Source organism: Canis lupus, chromosome 9 (assembly GCF_011100685.1).
Source record: "Canis lupus familiaris isolate Mischka breed German Shepherd chromosome 9, alternate assembly UU_Cfam_GSD_1.0, whole genome shotgun sequence".
Taxonomy (NCBI): Eukaryota; Metazoa; Chordata; class Mammalia; order Carnivora; family Canidae; genus Canis; species Canis lupus.
In genome coordinates, this window is record NC_049230.1 from 31,970,139 (window position 1) to 31,994,478 (window position 24,340).

Genomic DNA, 24,340 nt, shown 5'->3' on the forward strand with positions numbered 1-24,340 from the left:
GAGGAGAAAAGGGAGAGAGAGAAGTAGGGAGCCCCACGTGGGGCTCAATCCCAGGACCTTGGCATCATGACCTGAGCCGAAGGCAGATGCTTAACAGACTAAGCCACCCAGGTGCCCTACTTATTGTGTAGTTTTAGTGGGGTTGGGTCAAGTGCCAGTGTTAAAAATTCTAAAATAACCACTAAAAGAATAAAAGTAGAACTTATAACTTCTAAATTAAGAGGAAAGGGAAAAAAAAGAATTCTGGATCAATTCAATAGAAAAGAAGAAAGGAAGTAAACAGAAACTTAAGAGAAAGCAGAACAAGCAAAAGGTGCAAAAGGAGACGGAAGCCATAAATTCCAAAATGTCAGTAATCAGTAGATCAATAGCTCTCTTACACGCCGCTAGTGGGAGCACAAATTGAAACAGCACTTTGGAAAACTGCTTAACATTATCTTGTACAGTTTTATATTCACATACCTTACGACCTAATCATCCCTTCAAAGAAAAATTCTTGCCCACATGCACCAGAAGACGGGAATGTTCATTATATCACTGCTCATAAGAGCAAAAAATTGGAACAATCCAAAGCCCTGTGACAGAAGAATGGACAAAATAAACTGTGGCAGCGGCACACAATAGAGTGTTATACAATCAGAAATAAGAATGAACTAGGGGGATCCCTGGGTGGCTCAGCGGTTTGGCGCCTGCCTTTGGCCCAGGGCGTGATCCTGGAGTCCCGGGATCCAGTCCCGCGTCAGGCTCCCGGCGTGGAGCCTGCTTCTCCCTCTGCCTGTGTCTCTGCCTCTCTGCCTCTCTCTCTCTCTCTCTCTCTCTGTCATAAATAAATAAATAAATCTTAAAACAAAAAAACAAAAAACAAAAACTACAACCAGATGCAGTAATCTAGCCGAATCTTAACAATATCATGTTGAGTAAAAAATATAAACCTCAAAAACTTTTCATAACTTAAAACAAGTATGTGATAAAAGTTTGATAAAAATTTTTAAAAAGCAAAAGAATAATAAATGCAAGATTGAGGTTAGTAGTTACTTCAGATGGAGAAAAGATAGGGGAGAAGCATGTAGGTAGTTGTAAGTCATTGTTATTGCTTTTGTTTTCTAATCGAATAACAGGTTTACAGGTGTTCATAACACCAATAAATAAATAAATAAATAAATAAATAAAGCCATGGATGTACCCAATGATGAGTTTGTTAATCCCAGAGATTGTGATTAATATATTTTTGCACCAGAAAGTTTCACTAAAAATATCACATTAAATGTAAATGGACAAAACTTACTAGTCAAATAAATAAAAGAACAAGATCCAGCTATATGCTGTCTATAAGAGACTCACCTAAAATTTAAAGACTAAAAAAGGTTGAAAGTAAAGGATGGAAAAATATATGCCAGGCAAATGCTGATTAGAAGTTGGAGTAGTTATATTTGTCACAGGCAAAGCAGACTTTAAAGCCAAAAGTACTAGGGTTAAAGATCATTTGTGTATAGTTGATTCTTGAACCATGCAGTGGTTAGGGATGATGACCCCTGAGTAGTTGAAAATCCATGTCTGACTCTCAACTCCCCCAAAACTTAACTACTAATAGCCTATTATGAGTAGAAGACATAAATAGCCAATTAATACATATTTTATATATGTATCATATACCATATTCTTATAAGTAACATAATCACATATTTTGTATATTTATTACATATGTATTCTTACAATAGATAAAAATTGATTAACATACTTTGTATGTTATGTCTATTATATACTGTATTCTCACAATAAAGTAAGCTCGAGAAAAGAAAATGTCATTAAGGAAATAATGAAGAGAAAACAGTAATTTCACATTACTATACCATGTTTATTGAAAATAGTCTGTATATATGCAGACTTGCACAGTTCAAACCTGTGTTGTTCAAGGGTCAGCTGTATACATCTTAAAGAATCAATTCACTAGGAAAACAGTATATCTAAGCTTGCATATACCTAATAACATAGCCTCAAAATACATAAAGCAAAAAGACAAAATGTAAAAAATAGAAAAATGCACAGCAATAGTAGGAGATATTTACAGTCCTTTTTGATATGCCTTATCACATACTTTTAAAATATAGAGAAAATAGAACTTAGATTTTTAGGAAAAATTGGCAAATTCAATCATATAAGGAGATTTTGATATACTACTATAAAAAGTGACAGATCAGGGACGCCTGGGTGGCTCAGCGGTTTAGACCCTGCCTTTGGCCCAGGGTGTGATCCCAGGGTCCTGGGATCAGGTCCCACATCGGGCTCCCTGCATGGAGCCTGCTTCTCCCTCTGCCTGTGTCTCTGCCAATCTCTCTCTCTCTCTCATAAATAAATAAATAATCTTTTTTTTAAAAAAGTGACAGATCAAACAGACAAAATATTAGTTAAGGCTACAGAAAATCTGAGTAACATAATTAAGGAGCTTGATTTAATAGGTCTATATAGTATGGTGCACTTTTTTTTTTATGACAGTCACACACACAGAGAGAGAGAGAGAGAGAGAGGCAGAGACATAGGCAGAGGGAGAAGCAGGCTCCACGCATCAGGAGCCAGACGTGGGATTCGATCCCGGGTCTCCAGGATCGCGCCCTGGGCCAAAGGCAGGCGCTAAACCACTGCGCCACCCAGGGATCCCTAGTATGGTACACTTAACAATTAAGGCATACCTTTTTTTTTTTTTTAAGTAAGCCCGATGCCCAACATGGGTCATAAACTTACGACTGATTCCAAGATCAAGAGTTGCATGCTCCACCAACTGAACCAGCCAGGCACTCCAACATACACTTTCTTTTCAAAGCCACATGGGATATTTATAAAAATTGACCATTTCGCAAAGCAAGTCTCAACAAATATCAATCTATTTCATACAGAACACCTTCTCTGACCCTAATTCAATTAAGTTAGATATAAATAACTAAAAATTAAAACAAAAAACTTATGTTTAGAAATATAAAGATACACATGTATTGAACCAAAGAAGAAATCATATTTGAAATCTATTCTTTGCCTGGGATAATAATAAAAATTCTCTTTATCTTGTGGAATGTAGTTTGAGTGGTACTCAGAGTGAAAGCCATAGTCTTCTATATCACAGTCAGAAAACAGAAGGCTGGGGCAGCTAGGTGGCTTAGTTAGTTAAGCGTCTGCCTTCAGCTCAGGTCATAATCCCAGGGTCCTGAGAAGGACCCACCCCGCCTCCCCAACCAGAGGGCTCCTTGCTCAACAGGGAGTCTGCTTCTCCCTCTACCCCTCCTTGCTGCTTAGGATCTCTCTGAGACTCTCTCTCAGATAAATAAATAAAATCTTAAAAAAAAAAAAAAGAAAAGAAACAGATGGCTGAAAATTGATTACTTAAGCCACCAACTAAAAAAAAATTTTAAACAGCAACAGAATAAACCCAAAGAGAGTAGAAAAAAGAAAATAATGAGAGATACATATGTATTAATATGACACAATGTGATTATATTCTTTAACGTGGTATATATTCTTATATATTCTTATACACAATAATTTATTAATTTTATAAACAAAAATTAATAAAACCAAAAAATAGCGTTAACCAAACTGAAAGCTAATTCTTTGAAAACACTAATAGAAAGAAGAAACACTAGTTAATAAAAGGGAGATCTCTGGCACCACTGATCCAGGAAAGAGAAGACACAAACACAATAATACTAGAAATGAAAAAATGGACATTATGGGTAGGTGCAGCAGAGATTAAAATACATTAAGAGGAAATTATCAACAACATTTTGTTAATAAATTCAGAAACCTAGTTACTATGAATAATTTACTTGAAAAATATACTGTTTAAAAACTCACTCAAGAATATAAAACCTAAAGAGGTCCATAGCCACAAAAGAAGTGGAATCAGTAGTTAAAAATCAACCTAGGAAATGTTTATCCCATACCCAGACATTTTACCGGAAAGTTCTACCAAGCATTCAAGGAACACATAATTCCAATTTTATACACACTGTTCCAGAAAATGAAAAAGGAAGGAACATTTACTAGTTCATTTTATGAGGCCAGTATAACCAGACAAAGGCAATACAAGAAGGGAAAATTGCAGCCAATTTGACTTATGGACATAGATACAATAAGTCCCACAATTAAATTAGATGTTGACCATCATTCATTCATTCATCCTTTCATTTGTTCAACAAAGATTTATTGAGCGTCAACCATGCACTAATACAGGCACTGTGCTAATATGTGGAGAGCAGAGCTCATGGTTTGGTGGTGGAGATGAGCAACAAAGCAAATGATTGCACAGGTAAGGTACACAGAGGACATTCTGAGAGGATAACAGTGCCTACCAAGAGGGATTCAACCTGGGCAGAGAGAGTTTCCGGGCACATTAACGGACTAAGAGATGGTGTGGGAAGAATGCTCAGAAGGCTATCACAGGGGGTCAAGCGGGAAATGTAGGATGCAGCAGGAGGAAAGATGGGTTTGAGAGATACTTAGGAAGTGAAACACACGTCTTCATGATGGATCGCATACGGGAAGATGTCAATCTGGAGAAGGGCCAACCTCGTCTCTAGGGTGGCTGGGGTTCTGTTGACCCATATAGTGAAACTTAAAAGAGTTTTTTAGATTCAAGGGGAAAACGCATGCCTGTGTTTCTGGACATGCATGTTGAGTTTGGGGTACGTCCAGGAAGGTTAAGCGGAGACGGTGAATAGCTCTGTGGAGAGCTAAGGCCGGAGATTTTAATTTGAGTGGTATCAGCAAGTAGGTACTATCAAAACCCACCATTCAGAGGAGCTCATTCGGGGGGGGGGGGGGCGGGGGGTTGTAGCTGGGGGAGAGAATGAACACCAGTATTTAAAGGAAAGGCAGAGAAGTCAGGGTAAAGAGACAGAAGGAATGGCTGGAGAGGTAGGAGGAAAACAAAAGAACATGAGCATCAAGGACGCCAAGTGAAGAGTGAGTTACATGAAGGGAGTGTCTAATGAGGTCATGGGCAACAGAGAGGGTAGAGGACTGACATGGTCCTGCTGGAATCCTCCCGACCCAGGGGCTGCATTAAGTGGATGAGCTGGAGAAGAAGTGCATAATAAATAATAAGTTATTCCATATAACATAGTGCAAAGGGGCAGCACGAGTGAATTTTTTGGGGGGACAATGAAACTCTTCTGCATCTTGGATTGGTTATTGCGGAGATAACCCAATCCTTTGCGTTTGTCAAAAACTCATAGAATTATAGACCGAGCGGAGTAAATATGACTGCATATAAATGAAAAATAAGTAAAAGCAATGTAGTAATGGAAATATAAGATCAAGCTCTCTCTCAACCACTGACTTTATAATTGCAGTGCCAGCCCCTCTCAGGGTTTTAATTCAGTTCAGTGTCAGCTTATGTAGGTCTACAACAGGGAACAAGGGCACCCCACTCTTGCCTTGTGGAGGACAGAATAAATATGCATGCCACAGAGCCAAAGGGCAGCAGAGTGATGGCCAGAGCCCCCCTAAGCAGCTGGCTGATTGCTGGGGGGTGGGGTGTAGCCTGCCCAGCTTGGCTCCTCTGGGATCCTGATGTAAAATGGGGCGGTGGGGGGAGTTGGATCAGGAAAGGCCTTTCTACCTCTGATGGTCTGTGGTTCTAGTGTAAAAATCCCCAACAAAATGCAATTAGCTTTGTTGTCTGCATTTTGTTATTGAGAATAGTCATAATAAACAATCGCCATAATAACAACTGGCTCTTCAACGCACCAGACCCCAGATGATTTGGGAAGCAGCTTGGAGTGACGGGAAAATGCTTGGCTTTGTGGTTTAAAGCTCTAAAGTGCCTTAAAAAAAAAAAAAAATCATAGCAAGTAATGATTGATAATAAGCACATCCCACATAGGTTTGCAGTCAAAAGGAGACTTTTATATTTACTTACTTCAATCTCTCCTTTCACCCCATCAATCCTGTTAGTGAGGGATTATCCCAAAAATAAGAGGCAGGGAGATTAACAATCTGGTCATCCAAGGCTTTGGGTAGTGTTGGGATTTTCCAAATATTCCACTTTTCCACGACCCACACTGGATTTGGTATAGTTTTGGTGTTGAGTGTGTTCCATTGTGTCCTAATCCTATGAAAATTAATGGAAAAGTGTTAATTGGGCATCAATTCATACTTAACATTAATCTGAGTATTTGATGAACCACAACTTTATGTTGCCCCTCATGCCATATTAACTCAATTTATTGTAATGATTTAAAACAATAAGGATAATTGTATCCTTATTGTTTTCAATACCCCATAAATTGAATCCAGTCTGAGTCTGGCCAGCCTGGAACCCAAGTGTGCGATGCCTTTGGGAAGCTACAGGCACCGTCTTTTCGGGGTTTTCAGGGCGGGGAGGGATGAAACCAGTGGTTTATTAAAAACCTACTGTGTGCCAGGACCAGTGGTTTATTAAAAACCGACTGTGTGCCGCCGCTACCCAGGTGGTAGGGGGTGCGTGTGCCTGAAGCCTTCTGCTTCCCTCCTTTACCTCCGCAAACTGGCGGCGGCGGCGGCGGCGGCGGCGGCGGTGGGGTGGTCCTGGGCTACTTCAACCTTATGCATTTTACTATCTCGGCATAGAAATAATAAAAATGTCTAACGACCCGGTTGGAGAGGGGTTTCCTGACCACCACCACCCTCCCGAGCCATCCCAGAGATGCTTCAAAACTATCTGTCCCTATACACAGAAATTGGCGTTGAACCCCAATCATTTGACCTTGACCTCTGCAGACCTAGTTGATCCTATTTTCTAAACCCTGCACGATGAGCGCGGAAACCCCTCCTTCGGCGCTTTCTCACCGGAGGGTCTCGTCAGTGTCTCAAAGTTCCAAAATAACCTTTCCCCGGCACGGCAGAGGGAGGGCTCCGCACCTCCGCCGGGGAAGGGCGGGGAGTGGCGCAGGACGTGCCGGTGTGGAGCGAGAGCCGGAGAGAACTTCCAGCGCCAAAGGAAAATAAAAACTTGTGGCTGCCGTGGGTGCGGGAGGGTCTCCGCAGTCCTGGGGCTCCGCGACGCTGGGCGGCGGGGGGCGGGGGGCGTCTCGGGGCGCGCAGAGGGGCGCCGGGGCTTGGGTTTGATCCCGACGTCCTTGACCTAAATTTCTGCGCCGTGTGGCTGGAGAGAGGGCGCGGAGCCGGGCGGGCGGCGGGGGCCGTCCCCGGATCCCGGCGGCCGCGGCCGGCGAACTCGGACGGACGGAGACGCCGACCCGGGGCGGGGTGGGGGGCGTCCTCTCCCCTGCCCGAGCGCGGCGCGGCGCGGCGCGGCGCGGCCGCCAGCTCCCCGCGCCTCCCCCTCCCCCGGCGCCCCCGCCCCCGCCCCCCGCAGCCCACGTGACCCCGCGAAGTCGGGGTGCGCTGCCCCGCGCCCGGAGGCGGGGCCCCCTCGGGCCGCTGGGTCCGCGCGCCGCCCCGGTGGGTCCGGCCGCGGGGGGCCGGGAGTGCGCGCGCGGGCAGGCGGGGGCCGCACCGGGGCGTGACGTCACCGGCCTCGGATACACGACGTTCTAGAACTCCGCCCCACGTGCGCCGGGGAGGGCGGGGCGGGGGCGGGGGCGGGTGGGGGTGGGGAGGAGGAGGGGGCGGTGGGGACGGGCCGGGGGGGCGGGGGCGGGCCGGGGGGGCGTGCGAGCGGCGGGGCTGAGCCGAGCCGAGCCCACGTGTGACGGCTCTCGCCGCTGCCCCGGCTCCGCGGCTCGCACAGCGATTCGGAGGCGCCCGGGCGGGGGGGCGAGGAGGGGGAGGAGGGAGCGGGAGATCTCGGGGCTCGGAGCCGGCCGCCGCGCCGCGCCGCTCCGCTCCGCTCGCTGTGGGGCTCGGTTTCCCGGGGGTGGGGGGGCGGGGGGGCTCAGAGATGGAGGCAAATGGGAGCCAAGGCACCTCGGGCAGCGCCAACGACTCCCAGCACGACCCCGGGTAAGTTTCCAGCCGCTGCCCACCGCGCCGCCGCGGGCTCGCTCTCCTCGCAGCGGCGGGGACGGCGGCGCGCGGAGCCGGGCATCTCCCGCGCCCCCCGCCCCCGCCCCCCGCGCCCCCCCGGGAAGTTGCACACCTTTGGGTCGCGTTTCGCCGCCGCCTTCTCCCCCACCCCACCTCCCGGCTCGCGCTCGCCCGCTCCCCCCTGCTTTCCTTTTAGCTTTTGTAAGTTACACGTCAAAATGGCCGATCTGACATCGGTGCTCACTTCTGTTATGTTTTCTCCCTCTAGTAAAATGTTTATCGGCGGACTAAGCTGGCAGACCTCACCAGGTAAGGGAGGGAGGGGGGGACGCCTGGGTCCCCCCCTTCTCGGCTTCTTTATTGCTCTTTGTTATCCCAGTGTGCGAGCCCCCCCCCGCCATGGGCTCCCCACTTCTCCTGTGCAAGGTTATTTTTTTAAATAGCAAATCCTTTCCGAGCCCTCTACGCGACCTCTGTTGCCGAATTTCCCCCGCGTGTGCAAAAAAAATGCAAAACCAAAACAGAGTAACAACAGAAAACTACTTTTGGTTTTTGTCCTTGATCAAAATTTGCATTGCTTTTTTTTTTTTTTTCCACACCTTCTCTCCCCCCCCCCCCCCATCTTTCTCTTTCTCTCTCTACAGATAGCCTTAGAGACTATTTTAGCAAATTTGGAGAAATTAGAGAATGTATGGTCATGAGAGATCCCACTACGAAACGCTCCAGGTAAACCATTCCCTTCTGGATTTTTGTCTTTATTTTAGAACAAAGTTTAAGTGTTATTTTTGGAGGTGTCTTCGGAAGTAGCTAAGCGGATTTAGAATGGGGCTCAGGCATGTGGCTGGTTTCGAACGTCGCTCTATTCCACCCCCCTCCCACCCTCACCCCCACCCCCACCACCCTCACCCCCCACCACCCCCGCCCCCATAACCCCAAAGGTTATTGTTAATCGGGGCTGAACTCTGGTTACAGAGATGCCCATCTCTGCGCTTTAAGTCCTGTTCCCGTTGCTGCTTCTTTTTTTTTTTTTTTTTTCCCTCCTCCTGTTTAAAATGACATTCAGCTTCATTCACTTTCTACATAGTTTTTTGGTTTTTTAAACGTATGCTTTCCCCACACACTCCCAGCTCCCCTGAACTCTTCAGCCCCTTTTGGAAAGCTGGATGAATCTCTGCTGAGCGCCGGGTTTTCTTCGGCATAAAACAAAGCGTTAAGAAAGGGAAGGGGAGGAGGAGAAGAGACGGACGGAGGTGGCGAAAGAGTGGGGACACCAGCATTTTCCCAAGTTACCTCCACCCGCCCTGCCCCCCCACCCCGTTTCCCACCCCCCTTTAACCTTGATGTGTTTTCCTGCAAGGGGCTGGAGGGGGGAGGGCTGTGGGCCGCGGGGGTGCAAGGGGCCAACTTTGGCTCCCCATCCCGCGGGAGGGCTCACTCCTTGTTGCTTGCCATGGTGTCACATTTTCTTGTTTGTTTTCCTCCCTCTTTGTCTCATTTCAGAGGCTTCGGTTTCGTCACGTTCGCAGATCCAGCAAGTGTAGATAAAGTATTAGGTCAGCCCCACCATGAGTTAGATTCCAAGACGGTAGGTTGCTTTTTCCCCTCGCTGTTGTTGTTCGCCCCTGTTCAGGACCCATCTGGGCATTGACAGCCCCATTTAAAGGGACAGTGCTTTCTTTTTTGCTTCTGTGCTGAGAACTGGGGAGTGTGATCAGCAGGGCTTGCGAGTTGGCTCTAAAAGTTTGCTGCCAGGCCTGGGCTTGGGGGGTGTTCTGTGTAGAGCCTGTCCCACCGCAGCTCCAGATGCTGCCAGAGCCCAGGCCTGGGGGAGGGGTCGGCCTGGCGAGAGGCTCTCTACCCGGCCCAGGGACCATGCAAAGAAACTGCACCATAGGGCAAAGGCAACTTTTCTTTGTCAGCCGAGCACAGCATGCGTTAAAGACTGTGGCTGTGGGGCATTGGTTTTCAGAAGGCACAGCCCCGGCCGCGGCCAGCCAGTGGCCAGCCGGTGGAGAGGGGCCGGGGCCGGGGCTGGGAGGGGGAAGGCGAGGGGGTGCTCATCGCAGGTCCAGGCAACAGGTTCCTCCTGGGGAGCACCTCAGATTTGGAAGGTGGTTCGAGAGGGGGAAGGAGACCTCCCAGAGCCAAGCTGGGTGTCCAGTGGGTGACTCCAGATGGGGTGAAATCTAAGACTGATAAGGCCTTGGGTGTCCGAGTGATTTGTTTTTGCCTTTTTCCCTCTCAGATCTTTTATTTTGAGTGTGGGTACTTTTACAGCATTAGAAGGTTTCAGAGACTTACATGGTGAGGGGGAAAAGTCTCTAGGGTAGGGATTACCAAAGGGAAGAAAGACATTAGTACAGTAATGGGGGGTGGTGGAGAGCTTCTACGTAGTGTTTTCTTTAGGTCCCTGTGTTGACTCTGTGGCTCTCCCCCTTCCCTTTATGTCTACTAGAATCTCCCCCATAGTTTCATAGATCTGCCAAAGCAGGGGCCCCGAGGTGACATTGGGGTGCAGTGCTGGGCTGCTTGTGACCGCACTTCTCTCTGGGTGGGTACTGGGGCAAGGCGAAGGATCAGGTTCTTGTCCCAGTTGACCTTAATGAACTTGGGCAAGCTGTTTGCTGCTTCAGGGCCTCAGTTTTCTTTTCTGTAAAATATGGGAGTGGAACTGGGTGATCTTCCAAGCCCCCTCCAAGCTTTCACATTGAGGGTAAGGGGGAAATAAAAAGGAGAAAATCCTGGACACCTTTGGTGCATGGAATTTATTTTTGCAAATTCACTCTCTTTCTCTGATGGGAGGTCAGGTGCATGTTTCCTAGTGCCCCCTTCTTTCCTCCCCCCAAGATGACCCCACACACTTTAAGTTGCTTTATTAATTGCGCTGGACTCGTCATAGCTTGCAGCCCGGCCTTTTTGAGCTTTTAGATAATTTAATTTTAGGGACAGTCATTTGTAGGGTGATAATGGATGTCTGAAGAATTTTTTTCCCCTTCGACTTCCTGGTTAGACGTTTCAAAAAACTAGCAAAACTAAAGAGGAAAATATTTCAAGGCAAATTCAGGAATTTATTGTTCACTCCGTCTCCCCACACTGGGTAGGAGAAATAGTATTTGGTTTCTGTGGTGCCTGGGGGGGGGGAGGGGGTGTCATAGCCCTCAGTATCAGGTGCAAAACGTGCCGTTTCCCCCTCCCTAACTGTTTGTGGATATGTTTTGGTCACTATTATTTAGCATAACCTAGATTTTGACTTTGTTTCAACGTTCAGTGCAGGAGGCAGAAGCGGTTGGTTTATTGACATGGAAACGAGGATCTTGTTTACCGTTACCTTAAAAGCTTTGTTTAGGTAACGGCCATTCACATCCAAAATAGTACCCTAGTCTTTTCCTAGAGGATTTGTAGCTACAGTAAGTAGAGCTGTACCTAACTAACTAATGTTTTTATTTTTGGTAGTTTTTTTTTTTTGTTTTGTTTTTGTTGTTGTTGTTTGTGTGTGTGTGTGTGTGTGTTTTTAATAGTTGACAGGGACGTGCAAAAGGTTGGGATTTGCCATACTTATCTTGACCTGTCCCCTCCTTTGGAGATTTCAGCGTGTAAACTTTGCACACTGGAGAACTCGTGTGTTGGTCTGACATGCTGTTATCACAACACCCAATACAGGAATTCTGAATTGGCTTCGAGTTCTGTCATTTTAGATATTTTTTTGAGCGTTCTTCTGTTCAGTGCTTTCTGTCCCCCTCCCGTCCCCCTCCTGGTCTCTCTCTCAACATGTCCCTCACCTTTGACTCCATGGACAAGGTGACTTCTTGCGGTGATTGTGTGCTGGTCCGCTAAAAGCCACAGTCTGGGGGAGTGTTTATAAAAAGACACATCTGTCTTACGTTTGGTCAACAGAATGGAAAATCCACACCTGTTGTATCTCTCTAGTCAGTGCTGAATACACCTGTAGATGCGGTAATGTTAATCTGGATGAGAGGGTAGTTTCCTAGATCAGAGATTTTTGTCTATTTTAGTTTTTGAAAAGTAATCCCTCATTTCTCAGGTGATGTTTAAGGGTAAAAAACATGCTGTGGATTTTATTAGGTCTTTAAACCACCTTGATAAAGGTGGTAAACCTTTGTGTCCCTTCTCAGCTGCAGTGTCCTAAGGGATGTGGGTCTGGGAAACAAGAATTCTCTGGTGTGCCTTGCCCTCCCCCCAACTCTGTGCTTTGTCCCATAGCATTTTTGCTTCTCCATGGCCGAACTGAAAACAAGGTTCAGGTTTACATTTTAGAAGGGGGAGAATTGCATTACGAAAGCCAGAGCCTATAAATAAATAACTTGTAGCAATATTGTGTTGAAATTTTACCCAAAGATTTGTGACGTTTAGAAATCTATTGAAAACCAATAATGGGGATTTAAGAAATTCTTTCCCTCCCCATACTTTCTCTCCAATACTTTCCCACCTTGAATCAGTGTATTAGATTCAGAAGCTTCTGTGGGAATTGTTTTGAGTTTTAAAGCCATGCCCCTTTTGAGAATCATGTGTTCTGCAGAGTGTCTGATCTGGGGTAGAGGATGTTTTTCCATCCTGATTGGGGTCGGGGCAGGGGAATACCCTAATTGTTACACTAGATTCCAACTTCTTTTTCTCAGGTTATTTATTATTTTTTCTTTTTCCCCCTCTACCCATGAGGGCCTTACTTTTGTAATTTGGATTTAGGTTGCTCATAGACTTCTACCCCCTGTGATTTTAAAAATCCAGGTGGTTTTAGCTCGTGTGTTTCCTTTTATTATTTTTTAAGAACTGGGTTGGGCTCCATAGTTTTTGACACCTGCTTCTTCTTGTGGTCTAACTACAGAATGAACTGTCTTTTTGGTTAACCTAGGTAACTGTACTTTTGCCAACATGAATGAATGAAATCAAGCCAAGCATCGTGTTGGATGTCTATGGGGAGTTTTTGGATGTTGATGATTTAAAAAAAATTTAGAGTCACCATTTCCACCTGCCTTGTTTAGTTATCGTCGGGGAGAAGATCTGTTATCCAGTTATCGACTCCTGAAAGATTCTTATGTTTAATTTTTCAGGTTATGATTTTGTTTTCAATGATGACATCCCCATTTTTTCTCCCACTGATGCATTGCACTTTAGATGCGGGTACCGCTTAATGTCCACTGTCTGTGGAAGAGAAGCCCTTGCTTAAATAAGAACATGTGTGAGATCTGATTTATTAAGGCCATCACACATTGAAATACATGGTAGGATATTTTGGAAGGGCCAGCTTTCTGTGTTACATTGTGGGAAGGATGAGTAAAGTTTGGATCAACGTTTAAGGAACTTTTGAGTTGCCCGAGAAGTTACAAAAAGCTGGGTGATAAGCCTGAGAAATGAGTGATTAATAATTAGGTGATTAATCATAATTTTTTCTCCCTCTCTGCCAAATCCGGGAATTGACTCTTACTTTTCCATTTCCCCCCAGATTGATCCTAAAGTTGCATTTCCTCGTCGGGCACAACCCAAGGTAAGTAGGAGAATTCATAATAGGATTTTAGCACTCAGCGATGGTTGCCAAGGATTTCACGTTTCAAACAGAGTCCTGGCAATGAAGCATTGAAACCGTCAGGTTCCATCAGGGTATCAGCATGTGGCTGTGAGAGTCCAGGCTAGGCAAGGAGCTCCAGGGAGATATTCTCGTGTGTCTGCAATTTAGCCATCCCTGAGGTGGGTTCTGAGCATCCAACAGGGGGCGGGGGCAAGCCTGATCCTCTGTGGCAGGACAGAGAGCTGTCGGTTGCAATATTTATGCAAATGTTCTGTTTATTTTTTTTAAGTTTGCCAAGATCCTATCAGGAGAACATGGACATTTCCTCGTGACTCTCTTTTGGAGGGTTCTCTTCTGAGGCCTTACCACTTGGAGTGCGTGGAGAGGAGTAGAATGTACGCAGTTTGTCTTCTTTTGAAAGAACAACTTTGTAGACCCATGAAGCCCTAGATTTGACAGTCGAGGCAGTGGATGTCTTGGTTTCACGTTGGTGTGAGCAGTCTGGGCACACTTGAAACCGGCAGTGCTGCTTCTAGGTGCACGTGTTGGGGCCTGGGGGAGACGTTCTGAGCATGTTGTAGCCTTGGAGGAGCAGTAGCATAAGATTTGCTGAGAGGATTAAGATAGGCCTTCACTTTTTCACAATGTGTGCCTAATAGAGTTTTTGCTGAGCTTGCCAGCTGTGGATATGAAAACAGCTACAGAGAACTGAAGGTGAAATTTATGGGCTTACATGTGAAAATTGCACCTTTTAATTATACTTTTTTCTTCCCTATGTAATATTGGGAGATAGGTAGACTTTTTCTGTGGCCTTGTCATTCTTTGAGGGAAAGGGAAAAAGGTGAAGCTTCCTATCATGGTCATAAAGGGAAGAAGCTGTTGCTTTTGCAAATTCCATTTATTTCTTCAAGCATAGTCTCCCACCAGTGGAACCTTTTAATTGTGTGAAGGGGAGGGATGAGGAACTTTAATGAAAAAGTTGGCACTTGTAGATGATATTTTGAGAATTTCAGGTCTGGAGCCTGCCATGTGATCCTTTCTTCCTTCCTTTTTTTTTTTTTTCCCCATGTTATTTTTCTTTTCCTTTCTTTTCTTTCGAAGGAAACACAAATCTTTTCAGCAAATATACCAAAAATACTTTCTTAAGGCATTTTTTCTCCTCCAACGATTAAGCAAATAATAGGAATCAATGAACCAAAGAGGTTAGATTATTTCTGTACGGAGCACAAACTTTGAGACTGTTAACTGTGTAAAGGTTGCTTTTCAAACTGTGTGTGATCCTTGACATTTCAGAGGCTTCCAGAATTAGCAGTATTTCCTGGGTTTGGAAGAATTGCTGTTTCTTCCATAAGTGTGAATCTTCAAATTTCCAGGTTAGTCATTTGATCATCCAGAACTAGGATCAGATTACCCTAGAGGGAAACTGGAAAAATCCCTGACTTAGTCAAACCTTGGGTTTGACATGTTTTCTCTTCCTTTTTATTGACCACCCCTCATCCCCCCCACTTTTTTTATTTTTTTTAAACCAGGAAGGCTATATTTCATTTTAACATACTCTGGCATTTGGTTTTTCGGTGATGCATTCAACATGAAAATGAGACAGACTATTTCTCGGACTTGTTCAAGGCTGGGATGTTTTAGGTGGATTGTCAGACTTGTAGACCTGAGTAAATATTATACCAGTTGGGGGAGGACATCTTTCCGTGGAGTTCCAGGGGTTGCATAACAATACCTTGCTTTTCATGGCACCCTTTCCCAAGGACTTTCCTATCTCTTATCTCCATCTGCATCTCAGGTCCCAAGACACTGAACAAAAACCACCTCTCCCAGCCTGTTCGCTCCTCTGTAACATGTGAGTGATGGGAGTAGCTCCTTCACCAGGTTGTTAGTGCTGAGTGAAAAAGAGCCTGGAACAGGGTGAGGGCCTCATCCCTCCTCATCTTTACTACTACCATTTAATCATCTTTCTCATTGTTGTTCAAGCTCAGCAGCCTGGGTTTGGATCCTATCTCTGCCTCTCATTAGCTGTGTGGATTTGGGCAAATCATTTGATTTCTTGGATCCTCATATACCCCATCTTACTGAGTTTTTGTGCAGATTAAATAAATAATAAAAGTAAAGTGCTTAAAAAAAAGATCTGGTGCGTGGTAGTACCATATATTGTTTTTACTGTTAATTTTGGTAGCTCTCATACCAGTCACCACGAGAGATCTAGCGATAATAGCGACGTTAAATGATTTTATGTGCCAGGCACTGTTGTAGGGACGTTACACATATCAATTCATGCAGTCTTCACCTGTGTCTTCTCAGGTGTGGGTACTAGTATTATGTCCAGTTGATAGATGAGAAAAGCGAGGCACAAAATGGCTGAGAAGTGGGGTGCGGGCAGTCTCGCTCCAGACTGGGCCCCCACCCAATGTGCTGTCCTGTGGGGGTTTCTAGGGGTGGCACCTGTGGGTTCAGACAGAGATTGAAGTTCATGGTGGTCACCAGGTTTTGAGGAACACAACTGCAGCCAGCGTGCGCAGTTTGTGTGTGGACTCGACGTTCCCTGGTTGGGTGATTCACCCAGCCCGTGTGATGTCATCCTGTTGGGTGACTCTGGCTGGCTGTGCGGAGGGGCACCCTGTCACAGGGCTCTGGGCTTGCTCAGCTCCAGGGAAGTGGCTGGGGAATCTGCGAGGTGTGTGCTGGCCGGGAGCTGGGACGGGGTGGGGAGAGAGTGTGCCTCTCTTGTCGACAGTTAGTTTCTAATAGACTTTGAGCCTGGCCGAGGGGATTTCAGACTGAAAACCGGGCTGGCGGGAGTATAGGAGTTTAAGTCAAGCCTTATTTGTTATTTTGTTTATCTCTCTTCAATAAAACTTCTGTGTGTGGATGTGTAGGGGTCTCGCTGCAAGGTGGACCGTGCCCCTCCTCGTGGGCTGGGTGAGGAGCTTTTGTAAATGAAATGTCAGCATGGGCTTCGGTTAAAATGCATTTCTCTGCTTTCTGGCTGTCCCTTTTCGCTAGCACTCACCAGAGAAATATTCGTGGAGGTGTTAAAACAAGGCTAGTGGAAAGAAACTGTAACTTAATACGAAAGAAAAGCCATGGGAATGAGGAGCAGATTTCACATTAGTACTGTCATAATATTCTTTAATGTATCATATAAATAAAAATCCGTTTTGACCAGAATTTTAATGAGCGACCTGAAGGAAGGGGTTTTGAATCCTGCAGTTCATTTATTCCCCTTTGCGATGTAAATGTTCACTTCTCAAGTGAAGTATAATGGGCCTTTATTAACTAGTCGAGGGGCGACTCTTTGGAGACTAGTGGCCGTTAATTAGCGAAGTACATTTTGATCAGAAGGCGATGGGTCCATTCTGTATCTTCCTATTTCGCCTGATGATTATTTCATTTTGTGAAATATGTAAGAGTTTCCTCCCGTCTGTCTTTTAAAAAATTAAAATGGTCGTGGTATTCTAAAAAAGATGACTTAATTTGAAGCTGTTGGAAGAACAGGCATGATTGGGATCAATCATGTCATATCATTTTGTCAGTCCCTTTGGGCAGAAGCGTTGGCTGCCTAGAAGAGTTTTGCTCAAGCTTGTGGGTTCTTTTTCTCGTGCGGAAAACCCAGGAGGCCACTAAACCACTTAGGGCACAGGCGAGTCTGGGTGTAACTCCTCATCTGCCCTAATTATCCTTGTGTGTAATAAAGCCTTCTCCACTCCCCGGGTTACCATTTTCTTCCTTATGTGTAAGAAGCCAGGACCTTATCTGTTGATCAACGGAGATCTCATTTCTTCAGCCTATTTCCAGTTGCCTTGAGTGGCAGCTGGGTGACTGTGGGCACCCCACATGAGCCCTTCCACACCTCAGTTTCTCGCTGTTTAAACCAGGGGTGTTGGGACGCCGGGGTGGCTCAGCAGTTGAGCGTCTGTTTTTGGCTCAGGGCATGATCCTGGAGTTCTGGGATCGAGTCCCGCATCGGGCTCCCTGTGAGGAGCCTGCTTCTCTCTCTGCCTGTGTCTCTGCCTCTCTCTCTGTCTCTCATGAATGGATAAATAAAACCTAAAAAAAAAAAAAAAAAAAAAAAAAGAAAAAGCAGGAGTGTAGTGCCCAACATGAAGTGGTTTTCAAGGTGAATGAGGTAGTTTTCAAGGTTTTCTCTTTGCTGGGAGCCTGACACAGGTAGTGCCAGCAGGTGTCTGCTGGTATCCTTATTATAAAATAATTTATTATCACTTGGGGGCACAGCTCCACAATCCCACCATCAAGAGTCATGTGCTGTAGCGACTGAGCCAGCCAGGTGCCCCGTTATTGAATTATCTCTGTAGAATAAGAAAAGTTATCATGGAAAATGACCTGAGAAGAGTCCTGATTGGAATGTAAGCCCCCTGCCGGCAGGGAGCTGTGGATGGCTGTCATCACTGGATGCTGACTTAAATGCTTGAGCTGCAGCCAGCCTACCTGTTTCAGGGCGGGGGCAGCAGACATCAGGGAAGTAAGGTTGGCAGCTCCAGGTCACACAGCTAAGTTGTGGCAGCGTTGAGCGCAGGCCAGGTTTTCCTGCTCCTGTCTCATCCACTGATGAGGCTCCAGGGCCTGGAAGGTTCTCTGTTACGCATGCATCCGTCCAGATGGGTGCAGCACAGCACGAGCCTTTTACACACGCACCTCCTGTTCCGGGGGAGTGGTTTCTTGGCAGCTTCTCAAGGGCGGGCGAGGGGTGAGTTTTCGGCATCTGGCCTTCCCCTGCTGCTGTGAGTCGGGTCATTCTAGCGTCGTGCCATCTTGGGTGATCTGCAGCTGTCACCTCACCGGCCACAGTTAACCGGCCTGCCGGTGTGTTTCTGGTTCCCAGTGGGGACGTAGTGGTGTGTCTGCAGCCTTGTCCATGACCGTGAGGACCCTGGGGGATTAGTGGCTTAGCTGCTTTCTTGTCGGGGAGCGCAGCTCCTTCCTGCCTTCCGGTCAGCAGCAGGTGTCAGCTTAGGAGGAGGGGCACCTCGTCCTACAGATGTCCTTTCCTGAGATTTTGCCTTTCCTTGCGTACTTTCCTTTCTGCGTTAAGGTCAGTCTGCTGAGAAGCTGGAGCCCCTCTGTTCTATGTCAGATGTTTTTGGCAGGCAGGTGAGACCTCTCTGCTCCTGGGACTCTCTGAGGAACCAGCAGACCCTCTTGGGTGCCCCTTGAGGCGGCCTCCATTCTTCCTGTCCTTTTGTATTTTTAAACCCGAACGTTCTCTGGCTGAAGAGTCCCAAGAACGCACAAGGCACATGTAGTCCATCATCTCCGTTCTCTTGTTTGATCTGCTGTGTTCATTGACTAAGAGCTTGTTTAATTGTTTTTAATCACTGACTGGGTGCACCTGCTTTGGGGGGATTCAGGTTGCCCTCAATGCTCACCAAACAGTCTGAACTTCTTAGCCCCAGGTAGTTAGGGTCCTTCAAGATCTGTACAAGGAGTGTCTCCTTCCAGCTTACTTCTTGACTCTTCTACCTTTTGCTGCCTTGAAACTGCACCCTCTCCCTTCTCTGAAGAGCTACCCTTTTGTGCATCCCTACCCGCACCACCCTTTCTTGTCCCTGCCGTGTAAAATATACCTCTTTTTCAAAGCCCAACTTGGATTACCTTTTCCGCAGAGCTGTTTCTGCTCTTTCTCTGATGGAGTACTTCTTTCTCTGGATTTCCATAGCACTTTATTTTTCTTTGGTCATTGCAAACTATGATAATAATAGTAGTAAGGTTTTTTTTTTTATAAAGATTTTACTTATTTTTTTGAGAAAAGGCACATGTGCACACAAATGAGTGGAATGGCGGTGACACACAGTAATAATAAGCTAGAAAATAATAAATAGTTGTAAATTAGCAAAAACCTGTTGATAAACTTGTTAGGCATTGTGCTGGGCACGTGTTCATTTATTTATTCACTAAACTTTATTGAGCACCTACTGTGTGCCAAGGCCTGCATGCGGTTCTGGGGATAGTGTGGAGAGTAAGACCAGGAAATCCTTGCCCTCTTGGGGCTTTCACTCTAGGGCGCAAATAAGTAATGAGCAAGTGGACGAGTATATAGCAGGTACGGCAGGGTAAGAGTGAGGGTGGGGTGCAGGCAGACTGTATCTCCAGTGCATTCAGTTGCCATTCTCGGTACTTGGCAATTATTTACCAGGTTTTTGCTGAGCACCAGGGACCATGTTAGGGATTTTGTTCTGAGTTTTATGGCTATTTAGGTTCATGCCTTATTGCCTCCACTGGACAATGAACTCCCAAGGACACAGACATATTTTACTAATTGTAAAAAAACAAAACAAAACAAAACAAAAAATAACCAAAAACCAAACCTTAGTTTTCACTACTGCTCTTTGCCCCCCATCAGTCTCCATGTAGGTGGGATGAAGGCAAAATGGCAAAGGTGGCACAGCTCTTGTCATCAGGGTTTTAGCCTCAGGTTGGGAGGAGGGCTGCTACCTGTGGCAAGGAAAGAGCATGAAAAACACACAGAGTGGTAAAAATGATCTTCAGAGGCAGGAAGAGCTGAGATAGTTTCTCGGAGGAGGTAGTCTTTGCCCCAGATCCTGAAGCACAGGAAGGAGGGAAGAATGGCAGGAATGTGAGGGGCTAGGAGAGGTCAGTGTGCCGCTGCTCGAGGGCTGGTGTTGCATGGTGCTTTGGGTGGAGGCGTGGAGGGTAGGCCAGGGCCAGGTTGTGTTGCCTTGAGTGCCAGGCAAAGCAGATGAGCCTGTGCTTTATTTGGGCCTGTGCTGGGGAACCTGTTTTGTGTGAGGGCGATCACGGGGATGCTCTACATGATGTGCTGAGCTCTTTTGGATCATTATAGAAGCTGGGGTCACTGATAGGACTATGGCTGATAGGGTTTCGTGGAGACCTTCCCACCCTGGACTTGTGCCTTTGGTGTAATTAATACTGTGTTCTCTCTGGCTGTGGACCCTTCTCTAGGAGGGATGTTCTTGGCAGATACCACCCCTGCTCTTTGAGGTGTGTGGCAACTGCAAAGAGCTCTGTCATTCTCTTGCTTCTTTCTTCTCCCTTTCTCTCCTTCTTAAGTAGAGGCCATGATAGAGACTAAATCCCTAAATTCTATACTTGGTCCTTGTCTCAGCTGTGATCTTCACCTTGCTGTGTGTAGACAATGAGGTGTCATTTTTAAAAAATTTAATTTATGTATTTGAGAGAGAGAGCGAGCGAGCATGAGTGGGGGAGAGGGAGAGGGATAAGCAGACCCCCCCCCCCTACTGAGCAGGGAGCCAGAAATGAGGCTCGATCCCAGGACCCTGAGACCATGACCTGAGCCAAAGGCAGACGCTTAACCTACTCAGCCATCAAGGTGCTCTGAGATGTCATTTCTTGGTATAGAAGTTACAGGTTGTCTGTGTGTCACCAAGGTATGCCCTGTGGCTCAGAGCAGCCTGACTTGTACTTTCAGAGGTCTGCTTGGGGTTACCTTTGGCTCAGAGTGGCTGCCTGGTATGAGGAACATGAGATTTTTGGAATCATGACTTGAGCCTTCTGTGTGATGTGGGAGATATGAGCAAGCATGGTCTTGGGACTGAGTACCCCTGCGCACATGGCAGTAGCAGCAGGTGAAGAAGGTTGGTCCTGTTGGTATAGGTATCCTACTGGGGTCCCACATATATAACAAAAAAATCTTTCTTCTCTCTTTCAAGGGTAGATAACATCAGGCTCTCAATGATCTGGAAAGTTATTCTCAGGGTGTATGTCTGCCTGCTGACCTTGAATAATCAAAAAGAAAAATCCTAATCCAAAATAATGGCTGTTACTTATTGTGAGTCAGTATGTTCAAGGCATTGTGCTAAGCCTCTGTGTGCTTAATCTCTTTTAATTTCATCCTGATACCAGTCCTTTGCAGTGCTTGGTGTTCTCTCCACCTCACAGAATGGTAAACTGAGGCCCAGGGAGGATAAGCAGCTTTCCTGGGGCCACAGTTTTAAGAAGGGTCAGTGTTGGCCTTTGGACCAAAGTCTGTTTGAATTCCAAGTCCTTGCTCTCTTAATCACTAAGCCCTGGGAGTAGATTTTAGGTTCAGGGAGTAGATTTTAGGTTCTTACGCTTTGCCCAACTGCCAAAAAGTGCTCAGGCTGAGGAATAGATTCTGTTTTAGTCTGGCCAGGAAGCTTCCAGTTAGTTTCTGTTGCTTACTTTCTGAGAACCTTTTCGGCACAGTTGAATGCCACTTATCAGCTAGCGAGTTGCAGACAAGTCACTTAATGGTGTTGTACCTCCATTTCTCTCCGGTAAAATGGGGAGTTTTCACAGTACCTCCATCCTAGATGTATTAGGAGATTAAATGGGTTAATGCACACAAATGATCAGTGTAAGCATTGGCTGTCTCTTACTGCTCCTAACGATGGCACCAGCTAGATCGCAGGAGGACTTTACCAACAGCTTGTGGGTACTATTGTCCTTTCTAGGGGTGATGGATAGAACATGGTATGTCCAGTGGCATGGTCTGCTCCCAGCGTCCTGGCTTTCAAGGGGGAGATAGCATGCGTCCTTCATCTTGGGGGTTTCTTGGTGGGCATTGGGAATGCATTTCCTTTTCTGTTTCTGATGGCTGTGTTTTTGCTGCCTTTGAGAATGAAGTCCTGGGGAGCAGCTAGGGGACAGCTGAGACACTGCTGTGTGAGAGGTCTCTCTGTGAGCCTTCTCTCTCCCGGGCCTGGTCTTTATCTGCCTGGGGGTAGTTTCACCAATGACTGATCTGAAAGCATCACATTCATTTATTTGTCACTGACTGTGACAGGCAAGTTAATGCTAATGGATTCTTTTTTTAGCCTGTTGTCTGGGATGAGTTTCTCCCAAATGTCCTGAAATCTAAGGCATTAGGGGAATGTGTAACTTTTATGGCAAGGGAGGATTTAAAAGATAAATAGGGTTTTGTGTGCAAGGGTCTTAAATTTAGGTTAGGGGCGAGAGCGGCCAAGGAGGGGATGTTGGGCCAGCCCAGAATTTTCTTTTTAAGAAATCCATTCAGAGCTCTAAATTGCTGTTTCTGTTTCAATTATGTGACAATTTCAAGGATTTAGAAAAATCTAATAAAATGGTCTTGATGATGCATTCTGGGGAGAGAGTGCTTTAGAAGATCCAGGAGAATAAATTCCTTGGGGTCAAGAGATTCTCGTTCCTGCCACCTCAGGCCTTCTTTCGTCTGGGTTTTTACATTTTTATTGTTTTGAAGGGCAGAAAACGGTGTTGGAATGTATTCAGGGCTTCATCTATATCCTCCACTGAAATGAATTATTCTCTTTGGCAATTGCAGGTAGACAGGCCACAGTGATCACTAGCTTGCTTTCTTTTCTTTTCTTTTCTTTTCTTTTCTTTTCTTTTCTTTTCTTTTCTTTTCTTTTCTTTCTTTTCTTTTCTTTTCTCTTTCTTTCTTTCTTTCTTTTTCTTTTTCTTTCTTCTTTTTCTTACTAGCTGCCATTTTGTAAATGACTTTCAGAGCGTGGTTTGTGTGTATAGTGATTTTGAATAAAGCACCACAGAGAAAAACTTGGAGGAGCGAGCAGAGAGCCCCTCTGGAAGTTTTTTCTCTTTTCCTATCAAAGCTTTTGATAGTTTCCCAAGGAACAGAAGTTTACAATGGAAGCCGGCTTTGGGCTGCCTGCGGGAACAGAGCGCAGAAAGACCTAGTGTAGCAAAACGTGATGCTGAGTGACATTAATGAGGTGACCGCTCTGGTGGGAGGGAGGCAAGGAATCAGCAAAGCAGCAGTTCCCATGACTCGCTCTCCGCCGAGTGTGTCTTCTTCTGCATGCTGCGTGGGCGCCTGTGCGTTTGTGCATGTACACGCTTTGTTTCCCAGGGCCTTCCGATGAAAGTTTTAACGCCAGACCCTGCTCAGTTTGCTGTGATAGTCTCCATCCTAGAGAGGCCATGTGTGGCGGGTTCTCAAATGCCACCTACTGAAAAGTATAGTTTTAAACCTGAAGGCATTTTGTTTTACCTTCCTGGTACCTGCTGGAGCCTGGGTGGGTGGACGATGAGGCTGTCGTCACAGCGCCGGGCACTGTTGGGAATGGCAAAGCCAAGAGGGTGAAAAGTCAGTATTCTTGTCCCTGAAATGGATTCTAGGGAGGCAGGAAGAGAAAACCTGTTCGCTTGTAACCTTTTCTTTTTCCTCCCTTTCTTCCTTCCTCCCTTCCTTCCTCCCTTCCTTCCTTTTCTTTCTTTTCTTTCTTTTCTTCCTTTTCCTGTTCGCTTGTAACCTCTTTCTTTCTTTCTTTTCTTTCTTTTCCTGTTCTCTTGTAACCTTTTCTTCCTTCCTTCCTTCCTTCCTTCCTTCCTTCCTTCCTTCCTTCCTTCCTTCCTTCCTTCCTTCCTTCGTAGCCTAATAACGTTTCATATTGGTGGTGTAAATGGAACACTGTAACCACTACTTCTTAAATATTTTAGTGCCTTGGAGTGTATTCTGTATTTCCATGTTGCTCTTGTGCAAGAATTTCCAGTTACTCAAGAAAAGCAGCCACATTTCAGGTAGATTACCAGGTCAGGAGGTGAGAAACCTGGTGTTGCTGCCTTACCCAGTAGGACTTTGGGACTCTTGGTCTGTTGTCCACCCATTCCAGAAGTGAAGCTGTTCTCCTGTCTCATTCCTCAGCGTGGCATTAGAGTGAGCATCTCTGAGTATGCTGAACGGTACTGGGCAAATGTTTGAAAAACTGCTGTGAGAGCTTAAGCAAAAAAGCTCAAGGAAGCCTGGAGTGGGGCAGGGTGGTAGAAACACTGTGTATTTATTGATGCTCCCCTGGTTTATTTTTTTATCCCTTCAATTCTGTTCCCTCTGGGATATCTCTCAAGTGTGTCATTTTTGTAGCTAAAGGCCAA

The 24,340-nt window shown here is 45.9% G+C and overlaps 1 protein-coding gene and 1 long non-coding RNA gene across 16 annotated transcripts in view; one reads left to right on the forward strand and one right to left on the reverse strand.

Moving 5' to 3' along the window:
* Window positions 1-1,834: 1,834 nt before the first annotated feature.
* LOC102154664 lies at window positions 1,835-7,190 on the reverse strand. The gene is made up of 3 exons (XR_005364560.1): window positions 6,820-7,190; window positions 5,912-6,103; window positions 1,835-5,816 (listed from the first exon to the last, which is right to left on the reverse strand). It is a non-coding gene; the product is annotated as an uncharacterized LOC102154664 (long non-coding RNA).
* Window positions 7,191-7,814: 624 nt separating this feature from the next.
* MSI2 (musashi RNA binding protein 2) overlaps window positions 7,815-24,340 on the forward strand; it is a 388,731-nt gene continuing 372,205 nt past the window's right edge. For all 15 annotated transcript variants that reach the window (XM_038547828.1, XM_038547829.1, XM_038547833.1 and 12 more), the window contains exons 1-5: window positions 7,815-7,935; window positions 8,228-8,268; window positions 8,604-8,685; window positions 9,460-9,544; window positions 13,421-13,462. In XM_038547828.1, the coding sequence (XP_038403756.1) occupies window positions 7,874-7,935; window positions 8,228-8,268; window positions 8,604-8,685; window positions 9,460-9,544; window positions 13,421-13,462 (312 nt within the window). In that variant the 5' untranslated portion in view covers window positions 7,815-7,873. The remainder of the gene's footprint in view (window positions 7,936-8,227; window positions 8,269-8,603; window positions 8,686-9,459; window positions 9,545-13,420; window positions 13,463-24,340) is intronic.